At 38.7% G+C, this 13,612-nt stretch overlaps 1 protein-coding gene across 6 annotated transcripts; it reads right to left on the bottom strand.

Moving 5' to 3' along the window:
• Nucleotides 1-690: 690 nt before the first annotated feature.
• C13H2orf49 (chromosome 13 C2orf49 homolog) lies at nt 691-13,611 on the bottom strand. 6 transcript variants are annotated; one of them, XR_013402430.1, is made up of 6 exons: nt 13,471-13,603; nt 11,360-11,526; nt 8,142-8,268; nt 7,893-7,995; nt 6,039-6,113; nt 691-2,201 (listed from the first exon to the last, which is right to left on the bottom strand). XR_013402430.1 is itself a non-coding variant. In XM_077958583.1 (6 exons), exons 1-5 carry the CDS (start codon nt 13,567-13,569, stop codon nt 6,057-6,059), a joined length of 573 nt encoding a protein of 190 aa, XP_077814709.1. In that variant the 5' UTR covers nt 13,570-13,603; the 3' UTR covers nt 691-2,201; nt 6,039-6,056.
• Nucleotide 13,612: the final 1 nt, after the last annotated feature.

Here is a 13,612-nt window from a genome sequence, read left to right as displayed (position 1 = left end):
ATAATTTAGGTACTTCGCCAGCAAAGTAACTCCGCATTCCTTAAGTGACTTTGTTCCAAAGAGCACAGTATGTATGAAAAGGGGAAACAGAAATAACCATTTTTTTTTTTCCACGGGGGAAGAGGGGGCGGGGGGCAAAAGTGACATTCAGAAGGGAAAAGCAGTAACTTTATAGTGGAAAAAAAATGACAAACACTATGTCAGCCAAATGAGATTAAAGTTAACCTCAAAAGTAATATCATGTTTACAGTATGTGTTCTCAAAATAATGTGATGAAAATAGCAATTTACCTCTGTGGTCTTCCCCCCAAAACACACAGCCCCAGTCTAGTCATGAGAAAACATCAGAAAAATCTCAACTGAGGAACATTCCCCAGGTATTTACCTGACCATTACTCTTCAAAACTGTCAAGTCATCAAAAACAAGGAAAGTCTGAGAAACTGTCATATCCAAGAGAAGCCTAACATGACATGACAACTACATAACATGGTATCCTGGGTAGGATCCTGGCACTGTAAAACAGTACTAGGGAAAAACTCAGAAAATCGAAAAAAATTATGAACTTTAGTTAACAATGAGTCATTTCAACAAAGGTAGCATGCGAATGTATGTTAGCAGGGAAACAGTGTGGGCTATGTTAAAAATCTGTACTACTGTGGCAATGTCTCCAAAACTCTAAAACTGTCCTAGTTTATTTTTTAAAAGTTTATTTTCAAAAATTACATAGCAAGGCAGAACAGACATAACAGAAGGCTTCGAAAGATAGGATGGTTTTGTATTTATGAAAAGTATTTGTCTTTCACCATAACTGGTAAAGCATTTTAAAGTCTCCTAAAGGTTTAACTGTTCGTCAAATAAGTTTTAGTTTAAACTATTTACCTGAAGATTAAAAAAACAAAACACAATTTGGCTAATTCTACTTGAGGATAAAAGATAGGGCTATTATCGACTTACTCAACTAGTCTATTTTTGACTAAACTGAATGCTTGGTTAAGTCTCAACAGTTAACAAACAGCTTCCAATTGGTATTGGAATCAAATCCAAAGTCCTACGTAGGGTCATACATCATCTGGTCCTGCCTATTTTTTGACGTCATTTTATACTACCATTGCCCATTTTCATTCACTTGAGCCACACCAGTCTTTCTGTTCTAAGAACCTAGTAAGCCTTAGGGCTTTCATGTTTTGTCCTTGTCTGGTACCTGTTACCTACTGCTGGGTAGCAAACTACCCCCAACACTTAGCGGCTTTCTGCAACTCCTACTTTAGTCACTCATGATTCTGAGTGTCATCAATTTGGACTGATTCCACCAGGAAGCTCATCATGCAGCTTTAGTTAGCTGGCAGCTAGACCGGGGATAGGTGACTACTGGCCACATGTCTGGCAGTTAGTGCTAGCTGTTGGGTGTTGGGAGAACCATGCATTTCCATTGGGTAGCCTGGGCTTTTTCACAGGGCTGCAAGCAGAGGTCCAAGTGTAAGAGTAGAAGCATTCACTTGATCAAAGCAAGTTACAAGGCCAGTCCATATACAAGTGGTGGGAAGCTGACTCCAGCCTTGATGGGAGGACTATGCAGCCATCTAAAATCAGACACATGTAGAATCCTTCTCCTGAAAGCTTTCCATAGCTATGCCTTAGTCATGCTCTCTTCAAAATATAGTATCTTCAGAGGCCTTTCCTAACCACTGTGTTTAAAATAGCTCCTCATCCTACTTTCTTTGTCCTTCACCATTTCATGACCCTGTTTTATTTTCTACCAACTGTCCATTATATCCTGGTTCACTTGTCTGTTTTCTCTATGAGAGCAAGTACTTAATCTGCCTTGTTCATTCCCAAGAGCTAGCATAGTAGGTACTCAACAAATATACAGGCAATTCAAATCTCTATTTTTTATTCCACAATAAGATGATCAAGTTATTAAAAAACTGAAAAAGTAATGCACTTTAGTGAGTAAAATGTACTTCAGTAAAAACAATCTAAGTGGAAATAAGACTTTTGTCTCTTCTGTCCAGACCAAAAAAAAAATGAAGAATCTACGTGTGAAGTACAAAGTAGAAGCTGGGTGTGGTGGTGCATGCCTGTAGTTCCAGCTATAGGAGGCTGAAGCATGAGGACCGCTTGAGCCAAGGAGTTCAAGGCTGCAGTGAGCTATGATGATGCCACTGCACTCCAGCTCTGGGTGACAGAGCAAGACCTCATCTCTAAAATAAAACAAAAGACAAAGTAGAAAGTTACCTGAGTCTTTTCCAAGTTATTTAATTTAGAGCAACAGTCTCTAAATACAGTAATATTAAGATAGCAGTTTAGAAATTAACTTTTTTTCAGATCACTCTAACATAAAATCTCTCAACTGAATCTCTAGTTTGTCTCATTTTGTTAAGAGCTTTAACATTACATGGGAAGGTTCAGAGACTTCTATTTCCATCCTTCAACATGTAGTGACAGTCAACGTATCAGGCTCTGTAGCACCATGATATCCCAGCACCAGACTACTCCAGCCATCCTCTCATTCAAAGAAGGGCTGCAAGACGTGGTTGGACTACTCAAATCACATCTGATCTTAATCCAGGTACAGAAAGTTGTACTATAAAGAATACTTTCCAAAATTGTTTACTCGAATAAAAACAGATCAAGTCATTACAGAGCATTTTTCCATTTTAATAAGAACAACAGACCTACTCAAGGTAATTTTATTCTGTTTATTTAAATAAGGATAAGGCTACTTAAAAGACTTTTTACATACAAAATGTACAAGGTTAAACTTTTCTGTACTGAATTACAAAACCTGCACAAGCATTTAATAAAAGAGCACACTTAAAAACATTTGACCATCATTTAGCCTCTAAAAATTACTGAAGTTCAACAGTAGTAAATAGAGGAAGCTCTTACACACACATATATATATATATATGATTTAATCTACTGGCAGTTTTACTTAATGTAAGTTTTTAAAAGGTCACATTGCTATTGAATGAGTCTCTAGATCAGTTTTAGAATCGTCTCTCAAAACTTAAGTCAACCAAAATATTATTTCAAATAATAATTCCAATTCTGAAGAATTTTAATACTAGCAAATATATTATGGCCTCATAGTAGTAACTGAACCAACCTTCCAAAGTGCCTGCTAGCTGTCCAGATGAATTAGGCTACTTTGGAAAACTGTACTGTCTTTACAGCCATTGAGAAGTCATTCAGTGCCCTGGTGCTGTAGGGTCCTGAGACTTTCCAGAATTCACACAGCAGTCTATGATCCTTCAAATGTAAGAGGACAGGGGGTCAGCCTATCTTCACCTCTCATTGAATGAGGAGGGCCAAGCAATAAGACTTGCAAACCTAAGCCAGAAGCTTGGGTTCTACAGTAAGGAGGCAGGAGAATTAAAATAGAGAAAGAAAATGTGTAAGGAGAAAGGGTAAAGAAGGAACAATGAGGGAAAGGAAGAAAAAACAAGGATGCCTGCTAATGGCAGGAAGTGATAAAGTGACTATAACTACAACTTACAAGCCACCCACTAACTCTAATGCCATTCATTTGCCTACTCCAATAAGAAAAGCTGGCTTTACTGGAATATAGAATCAAGAGCAACATTATCCGCCTCATGTTAGTGAGTAACTAGTATTCTAAAGTTGTTTGCCATACATATCAAGTTCTTCTAACCTTTGAAGCAAACCAAAATACTTCAAAACATAGGGCTCCCAGGGCTGCTGCTCCAGATTCCCAGCATTCTGCATGCTTCACTATGTGGAGAAAGACATTTCAAGCTGTATCCATACACCTTCAGAAGGAACAAAGCTCTAAGAAGGTGGGATCATGTTAACACATAGTAAATGGTTTAGCGTTTCTCCACATCATTTCAAACTCAAAATAGCTCAATAATATGCTGCTACATGAGCACTGATTCTGAATGTTCATAATATAAACTTCAATTTGAAGCAACAATGTTACACAGTTCAGCTGTTATTACCAACCTACTCTGTAAGTTAAAATACAAATAAAATATTAATTTTATTGAGTAACTAAAAATAAGTTCCCACTGACTTAAAATCGTCAAATGGCTAACTCTCTCTCAACTAAGAGAGAAACACAGAAGGAAGCGGAAAGGACAACTGAATATAAAATAAAATTTGTCCATCTACTCTAAAATCTGCACTTTTAAAATCTCCTTTTGCATATATTTATGTATAGGATCACAGTTGCCCACCAACATTATTATGTCTATCAGCCCTGCAGATAACAATTTACTGTAACGTTAATTTATGCAGTACTTAGTATGTTTTATCTTATGTGTACAGATTTACAGTCTGGAATAAAGGCAAAATGATTAAAAACTATTGGGTTAAAGTCTTACTATGATACTTACCTGCAAGGCTGAATAAATTTTTTGGAAGGCTATTCAATAGCTGAACTAAAATGCTTGTTTTAACAAATCAAAAGAGAAATAAGACTACTTTAAAACATATTTAAAAAGGTAAATCCCAATTTGAAGATCAATCATATAACAAAAAAGTATGAAGTATCCTTTGCTTTTGCTTAGAAACACACAGCAGAACAGTAGAAACTAGAACTCATGAATATAAGGTAAACCCTATCTTCCCACTGATTTCCATTATACAACTGGAGTGAAAAATACCACTCGAACAAAAATAAACAAAAAACCTTAGCAGGTAATTCTGTGTGGAACAGCCCTGTGGGAAGAGTCTATATTACAGCTGCAGGGAATCGCATGTAAGCTAGGAGTCCATCTTCCTATGTTGCACTCTGCAGTGACTTCCGACTCCAGTGGCTCCTCTATTGCCTACTCCATATTACACTAATTTTTGCCCCTGACTGCTATGCTTCCTGGACTCTTATAAATTCTAGAATTCTACCCCCACTCCCAATTCTCTAAACTTTCTTCCATCGAATACCACCTCTAACATGATTACTCTGCCTAAGATTTTTTAAATCAACGTCATTTTGAAAAGATTAAGCTCCCCGGAGCGAGTAATAGCTGAACTCACAGAGTGAGATCACAGACTGCTCATGAAAACAGTAGGTAGGACTGCTGCATGACAAGAACATTCTAAAGGATGGGCCAGGTGCAGAATCGACCAGTCAACTCATAATATATATATCAATTGTTACAACTTCAAGGAAAGGAACAATAGCAAGCACTGATTCCTTTTTGCTTTTTATGGGAAGAAGCAATGTAAGCAATTAAAGAACAACATTTTTATCTGTATATTCTCAATAGTTTTCCAGCAGTACTACAAAGATGCTTTTCTTGGTGAACCTTTAAGGATGAATGTTGCAATATTTACTAAAATACTATGATAAATTCTTATATGCTTCTGCTTTGTAAAAGAAATTAAAATGGCAGGCAAACTAGTAAAATATTTGAGTTTTAAAAAAAATCTCAAATTTCCCCAAAGACTCTGAACAAGGCTAATGAGAGTAACTCCTAAAATTCACTGAATGCTTTCTTTTTTTTTGAGATGGAGTTTCGCTCTTGTTGCCTAGGCTGGAGTGCAACGGCATGATCTTAGCTCATCGCAACCTCCACCTCCTGGGTTCAAGCGATTCTCCTGCCTCAGCCTCCCGAGTAGCTGGGATTACAGCACCACTATGCCCGGCTAATTTTGTATTTTTTAGTAGAGACGGGGTTTCTCCATGTTGGTCAGGCTGGTCTCGAACTCCTGACCTCAGGTGATCTGCCCGCCTCAGCCTCTCAAAGAGCTGGGATTACAGGCGTGAGCCACTGTGCCTGGCCAATTCAATGGATGCTTTATAGCAGACTTGCAGCTAATGATTTCAGTAGGGTCAATATAAATGACATATACTAAGCCATCGGTTTTAAAAGATATTCTTTCCTAATCAGGGCAAGACAGGCAAGAATTTTAAAAAAGGAAGGGAGGGAGGGAAGAAGGGAAGGAAAATAAATCCTTTATTTTTTTAAACCTATTTGGAACCTCTTAAGAAAATTCCACAATAATCAGGATTTCTGTAAATATTGTCAATATATATGAACATGTTTGAAAAACTACAGTTACAGTATATTTACATTTTTGGAAACTTTTCTTCAGGGCCAAGTAACATGTTGTATCTTCCTTTTTGCTTGTGGGGGCTTCAGGTTATTCTGAAAGACATGAACAGAAATTAGTTTATACTTGTAGGAATATCAGAAAACAACTAAAATGAACATTTTAAACAACCAAGGTTTACTATTAATATATTAATGGAAGATCACTGCTGCCATCTGGTGGGAATATATTCAAAGAGAAGGGGGTGAGTTTTCTAGCGCTGTGGTTCTCAAACCTGTGTAGTTTAGAATAACTCAGAGCATTTAAAAACATGCCCCAGGCCTGGTCTTATCCTAGAACCAAGTAAACCAGAATCCATAAAAGGTAGGGGGATAAGGCTCTGACTTCTTTTTGCTTTTTTTTGGAAGCTCTTCAAGTGATCTTAACATACAATCAGAGTTGAAAACCACTGACTGCTCCAGATCTGCCTTCTCCCTGTCCAGCCCATCTCCCCCATCAACTTGGCAATCCAAAGTCAGTGGGAAACAGGCCAGGCAGGCAGCTCACGTCTGTAATCCCAGCACTCTGTGAGGCCGAGTCAGGCGGATCACTTGAGGTCAGGAGTTTGAGACCAGCCTGGCCAAGAGGTTTGGTGAAACCCTGTCTCTACAAAAATGTGTATCTCGTATCTATAAAAGAGTAAAATTTTCTAGGGTAGAGAAATGCTGTTTAACAGCCTGGAAAAAAAAAATTCTGAGGCTTATGGCAATATTTGAGATGTAGCTTTATTCTTATAACTCTTATCCCACACCTTCCTCCTCTCTCCTACAAAGGTAGCTGAAGGGTGTATGGAGGAAGCATGGCCTCCGGAGTGTGTGCCCTGGGATCGAAGAAACCTAAATTCAAATTGCAGTCCGGTTGCTTACTAATAACTCTGGAACTCTGGACAAACTTATTTAAATTTACTAAGTTTCTGTTTCCTTATCTGTGAAATAGGAATAACGAAGATGCCTACTTCATAGGGTTACTGACAGGAGTCAATGAACTCATGAAAGTAAAAAACTCATGACCAAGTCAGCTGGTTTTCTTTTCCCAGGGTCTACTATTTTAGAATGTTTGAATTTTCCGAGTTTTGATCCCTTGGATACATGATTAGATGATAATAATACCAAAGCCAAAGTATACTACAGGAATAACGGCTATTAAACTACTAGGTATTTAAAAGTAAAAGTACTTTTCTGAAGAGCCTATATATATTACATATATATATGTATATATAAAAACTCATCTCACAAATTAAACTCTAATACATTGTGTTAACTGCACCAAATTTGCCAACAAGCATCCAAATGACTCAACATAGTAGAGCGCAACATAATAGATTTCCCCAACTTCGGCTATCCCCACAAAGCGAGGTAACTTGAGCAGCAGGCGAGGCAAGTGGTAAATCTTAAAAAGATTCTGGTGTGGGTTTAAGGTGTGGGTTTAAGATAGACTTAAGGTCAGGCCCCAAATGCTACTTAATAAATGTGTGACCCTGGACAAATTACTTAATGTTCTAAACCCTGCTAATAAAGGAATATTTATCTGTTTTAGTTCCAAGACAGTTAAAGGAATTAAATGAGAAAAATCTAGGAAAACTGCCTAACAGCTCCTCTCTCTACGTATTTAAGCAGAAATAACTTGAGTGAACTTTTAAAAACATTAATCACCATGGATTTTAAAATTCCAGGATTCAAGTACTGGAGTAATGAGATGTATTATACAAATTGGACAGACCATCAAAAGGGTTCAAGAACAGAATGTAGCACAGTCGACCCACCTCCCGTCATCAGGCAGACTGCTCAGGTTTCATTCAGACCACTTACCAGCATGGAAACCACCCCCATACTTACCATGGCCTCTGCTTCTTCTTTAGGAGCAGCTCGCTTTAACTTCACTGGAGTAGTTCCAACAGGGGACAATGGTGGCGACTTCACAGGGCCTGAAGGACTTTTCCTATGCGTTAAGTCATGGTTCTGTTTAGTGTCATTATTATTGTGTTCCGTTTTATTGTTCATAGGCAAATTGGAAGACAAAATTAGGGGTGAAACACTCGAAGAGGAATTTGATAATTTTCTAAAGGCATTACTGGTAAAGCTTGCCTGAGGGGGAGGCTTGAGTCGATCATTATCTCCATTCTCTGTCTTTTTCACTTTTATGCTTGTACTTGTTGAACTTCCATCAAATACGATGAGGGGTCTTTTCCTTAACCCATCTACAGTACTACTCCTGAAATCAAAGAGATGCACTCTTGAAAAATACCATCTGGAATTCAAGTTCACTGGAATTCAAGTTAAAATAAACAGTAAACAAAAAGATTTATTGATAAGACTAATCTATTCTAAGTGAGACTATTAAAAATGAATTTTCTATGTTCACTCTAAATGAAAGAATTTCCTAGTGTTTTATTTCAAAGTTTAAAATAGTTATGTACAAGAAATTCAAAGTTAGCTTTAATGTATACACAAGATGCAGCTATTTTTAAAACATCAATTAACCATCTAGCCCTGGAACTTAAAATGAGATTTCCTAGTTAAAAAACAAACACCAGCTTATTGATGAGGTTATCTTAACCATGTAATCTGTTATTATTTAAAAAGGATAATAAACTATAAAACTATACCAAGACTACCACAGTAGCAGTCTACAAATGAGGCACAGCATTCTACTCCATTCAATAAAGGTCTCTAAAGCCAAGGCATTTTCTAAACTAATTGTAACTATGACATTTGTACAAGTTCAATTGTAAAATTTGGCAAGTGTCTCATATTTACCTCCTGGAAACCTAATTTCCACTCTTAATAGTAAAGGTTAATAATGAAAGCATTCATTTGCTTACTACTTATTATACCTCAAGCTATATCACAGATCAATTGAAAAAAAAAAATTTTTTTTTTTTTTTTTTTTTGAGAGGGAGTTGCACTCTCGTTGCCCAGGGTGGCATGCAATGGCACGATCTCGGCTCACTGCAACCTCCACCTCCCAGGTTCAAGCGAGTCTCCTGCCTCAGCCTCCTGAGTAGCTGGGATTACAGGTGCATGCCACCATGCCCAGCTAATTTTTGTATTTTTAGTAGAGACAGGGTTTCACCAAGTTGGCCAGGCTGGTCTTGAACTCCTGACCTCAGGGTGATCCACCCGCCTCAGCCTCCCAACATGCTGGGATTACAGGCGTGAGCCACTGCGCCTGGCCTCAAAAAAAAAAAAATCCTTTTAATTAAACATGTTAAAAGAACTTGACATAGCCAGTTATCAGGAAGAACATTTTAGCCCTGCCACTCAAAGTGTGATCCAGGGACCAGCAGCACCAGCACAGCAATGTCATTAGCTTGGGAGCTTGTAAGAAATGGAGAATCTGGGGCATCAACCTGAACTAATACATCAAACCCACCTTTGAACCAGACTCCTAGGCAGTTGGCCAAACTCAACAATTCTTGGGTCATCACTGAACATCATTTGGTAGAAAATGAGAAATAAGCTCACTGTATACCCACTGCCTTTGTAGAAGGGAAACAGGGACTGAGAGCAGGGTTTGACAATTTGTTTAATCTAAGATTCAAGAGGCACATTAAAGTTTGACAAGCACCGGGCTATGTTGCTATGGACCTGGTCCTAGCTCTGTGTGACCGTGGGCATGTTATAGCTCTTCTCAGGATCTCAGTTCCTCCACAGATAAAATAATAAGCAGTTCAACAATACAAGATGATCTCTTAGATCCTTCCAGTTCTAATGCTCTGATCCAATTGTGAATTTAAAAAACAGTCAAAGATCCTTTCCGAAATGATTTTGGGGGACTAATCAAGACAGCTGTACGAAGATTGCTTCAAAGGAAACTATGACCAGCACATAAAGTTTTGCTTACTAGAACAATATGCCTGAATGTGCTGATCAAGAGGAAAATACTGGCTGAATAACAGCAAAAGTAAATTAAAAGTCATATGCAGTGTAAGCCATATTTATGAAAGTTAACACCACTACATAGTCTGTACAAGTAAAAGTAACCACCAAGCTAAAATGATGGTCAATCTGAAATGCATTCTTGATCAAAAGTCATACTATGTGTGTATTTTCCAAAAGACAATGAGGAGACATGTATTCTTCGTACTTGGAGAATAATCTCAATCCTTAAGTTTTTCTCTGTAAAACAGAGACTAACACTCAGAGGAACATACTCCCCTTTACCCCCACCTTCCTACTCTGTATTCTCTCACTGCTTCTAGTGGATTGCCTATGATGGTGTCTTACAAATAGAAGGTGCTAAAAAAATTAATTGATCGATAGTATCCACTTGAGATATAATAGACACAGAAGAGTTCACTTAAGGATCTTAGGACACTTTGTACTTATTAACCAATCAACAACACTGATTAATCACATGTAGTTTTCTTTAAAAAAGAAAAATCACTTGCTTGTGGTTTTATAAAAATTTTTTTGAAATTAAATAATTTTAAATAGCATAACTTAAGCTAGTTAACAGGCCCTTCCATTTGTGTATTATTCAAAGACCTTAGAGTTTTACCTGACTTGACTTTTTTCTCAAAATTCAGGAAATCCTATTGGCTCTATCGTCAAACATGCATGCTCCAACCTACCAAATTTACTACTGTAGTCAAAGCTGCCGCCATCTATTGCATGGATTACAGTACAGCCTTCTAATTTGTTTCCCTGCTTTCACTCTTATACACGCCCATTCCCTCCCCACACACCTTAAATCACTTCTTAGGACAGCAGCCAGAGTCATCCTGTCAAAATGTACATCTAATGATGTCACCACTCTGCTTAAAACCTTCTAGTGGCTTCTCATCTCAGAGTAAAGCCAAAGTCCTTACAATGACTTACAAAGCTTTACATGATCTGACAACCTCTCCCGTTCACCCCCAACACAACTCGTTCCTCCTACTTCGCCATCCAGCCCTGATGGCTGCTTTGATGTTTCTGGTATATGATGGGCACATTCAAGATCCAGCCTCTTGTATTCTGCCTGGAATGCTAGCTTGTTCTCTTCTTCTTACAGGTCTCTCTACTAAAATGTCATTTCTCACTAAGATCGTTCCTGGACAATTTACCAAAAATTGTAATCTTTCTCCCTGGTCTTTATTACTATACAACAATACCATATCTTAACTGTGTTATTATGTTTCTCCCAACAAAAATATGAGCAGGGAATTTTGTCAGTTTTATTCACTGCTATATGGACAGTGCCTGGTGCTCAATAGATAGTTATTGAGTAAATAACTTTTTTACTTAAGTTTACTTCAGGAAAAATCAGTAACTGTTTAGTTATATAAGATACATTGAAAACTAGAACCACCAAAAAGTACCTTTTAGTCTCATTTTTAATCTCATGTTGTTCTCTTTTCTTTTCCATCATTTTCCCCCATCTATTCTTCGGCAAATCCCTCTGAGGCAATGGTATTGCGTGCTGGACATAAAGGTCAGTAAGACTGTCTTTGTTTACTCTTACATCAGTTTCAACAGCTATGTTCTTCTGTGGGAAAGGAAACAAAAGCAATTTCAAAACAACATTTTTTATTTTAGTAAGTAACCACCTTACCTAACAGGGTAAAACATGACTGCTTAAATAACAAATTATAAAAAACCATTTTCACAAAACACGTGCACTCAGAGGCAGTGTTATAGGTTGAATTCTGTAAATATGAGGTTCAGCCTCATCTTAAAGACAATGGTCCTATTTTCTCAGTGTGACAAGGATTGCTGTCCACAACTGCTCAGCCAACACACCAAGCATGAAAGATCATTTCCAGTAATATTATCTTAATATACAAAGGGGATTGAAAACGGGAGACTGCCCGGGAAAAACAGACAAAAGAAAGCTAACAATGATTAACAATCACCACATTCTGTCAATAAGCTACTTTGAGTGTTACTATCATGATCAGATTAGTGGGATGAAGGTCTCAGTCTGTCTTATATTTCTCGTGCTTCTCTAATCTGGTGCTTCCTAAATTGAAGTTAACTACTAAGATTTCAAATAATACCACAGATAGAAACTGTTATCCCCGTACTGATGACAGTAGCAGTACATCATTAGAAAGCCTGCACCCCATTTTCACTGGTCCTTTCAAGTAAGCCTCCAGTCACTGTCCAACCATCTCTATCTAAATCACCAAATTCCTCCTCATTTTCCAATTTGTTCTTGACATCATGAAAACCACAGCATAAGCACAGTAGTAGTCATGAAAACAGAGTTTGGATTTAAGAAGGAAAAATGAGAATGGAAATGAGATCACAGGCTCTTCAATTTCAACTCAGAAAGGCTTGAAAACATTACATTGAAAACATTAAACAGTACAACTGACAAGCCTATATCCTCTAACAAAAACTAATAAAAGCACATTTTACTTCTCTTTCGTATATTGGACTCACCTATTTTTACCCTGTACTCACTCAGAGGTAGGGGAAACTCCCAGGATTCTCTTGGACAACATTCCCAGAGAATTCACAGGCCCGTTACTTTGGAAAGTATTGCCTTAGGACAGCTGTTCTCAAAGCGTGCTGTCTAGGCCAGCAACCAGCTGGTTAAAAATGCAAAATTTCAGGCCACATTCCGGAACTACTGAACGAGAAACAGGGGACGGAGCCCATCAATCTGTGTTTTAGCAAGCCCTCGACTGATTCTTAAGTACCTAAAAAGTTTGATAACCACAGGTAAAAACTTACTACCATAATTAAAATAAGCTCTACTTGGCAAGAGGACTTGAAATTCAAGAAAGATAGGGTACCAGGGGAAAACCATATGGAAAACAACAAAATACGATACATAAACCCCAAGGAAACTTTCAGTAATTCTCTATCACTTAAAACATCACTTTTTTCCTCTCTCATTTTTCTCCTATTACTACAGGCCACACCAGCTGGAAAAGAGCACGCACTACATGGAGAGCCAGGAGCCCTGAATTCTCCCCCTGGCAGTACCATTTACAGATGCTATGACCTTAAACAAGTCACTTCATCTCTCTAGAACTGTTTAATCATCTTTAAACGATTAGAGAGGGTGTGCAATGGACGGCTTCTCAGATGCTTTCCAGTCCTGACAGTCCATGATTTCTACCTTCCATGTCTATTCTACGCTTCTTCCCCACTTCCTTTCTTCCTCAGGTCGGTGCTTGCACACAGGCAGGGGGTATCGCCTGGGATTCCTCTTTACAAGCCATCGGGACTCAGATAGATAAGCCCTATTTCCCAAGCATTCCTGATATTCTACGGACGTCTCTTTTTCGGAGAGGAGGCGAGGAGCGGGAGCGAGGGGACAGCTGGCTGGTTTGCGTGGGTGGAGAGTGGCACAAACCCGGCGGGAGTGTCAGTGGTTGCCGAGGGCTACTTAAGGCAAGCTCAGGTGCAAGCGCCTCACCTGGGAAGGCCCACTCGCCCGCCCTCCTTCCCTCCCTCCCTCCGATCCGGCGCGCCCAACCTGCTCTAGAGTGAGGAGAAGGAACTCTTGGGACAGCAGCTCCGGGTGCAGCAGCAGTTCCGAGTCCGTGCAGCTGCGACCGCCCACATCCCCCGCCATCGTCGTCGCCAGGAGACCCCAGTCGGCTACCCACAAAGCCCCG

The sequence above is a fragment of the Macaca mulatta genome, chromosome 13, assembly GCF_049350105.2.
Source record: "Macaca mulatta isolate MMU2019108-1 chromosome 13, T2T-MMU8v2.0, whole genome shotgun sequence".
In the NCBI taxonomy this organism is placed as follows: domain Eukaryota; kingdom Metazoa; phylum Chordata; class Mammalia; order Primates; family Cercopithecidae; genus Macaca; species Macaca mulatta.
Note: the sequence above shows the minus strand (reverse complement) of the source record. Positions and strands in the feature narration are given on the sequence as shown.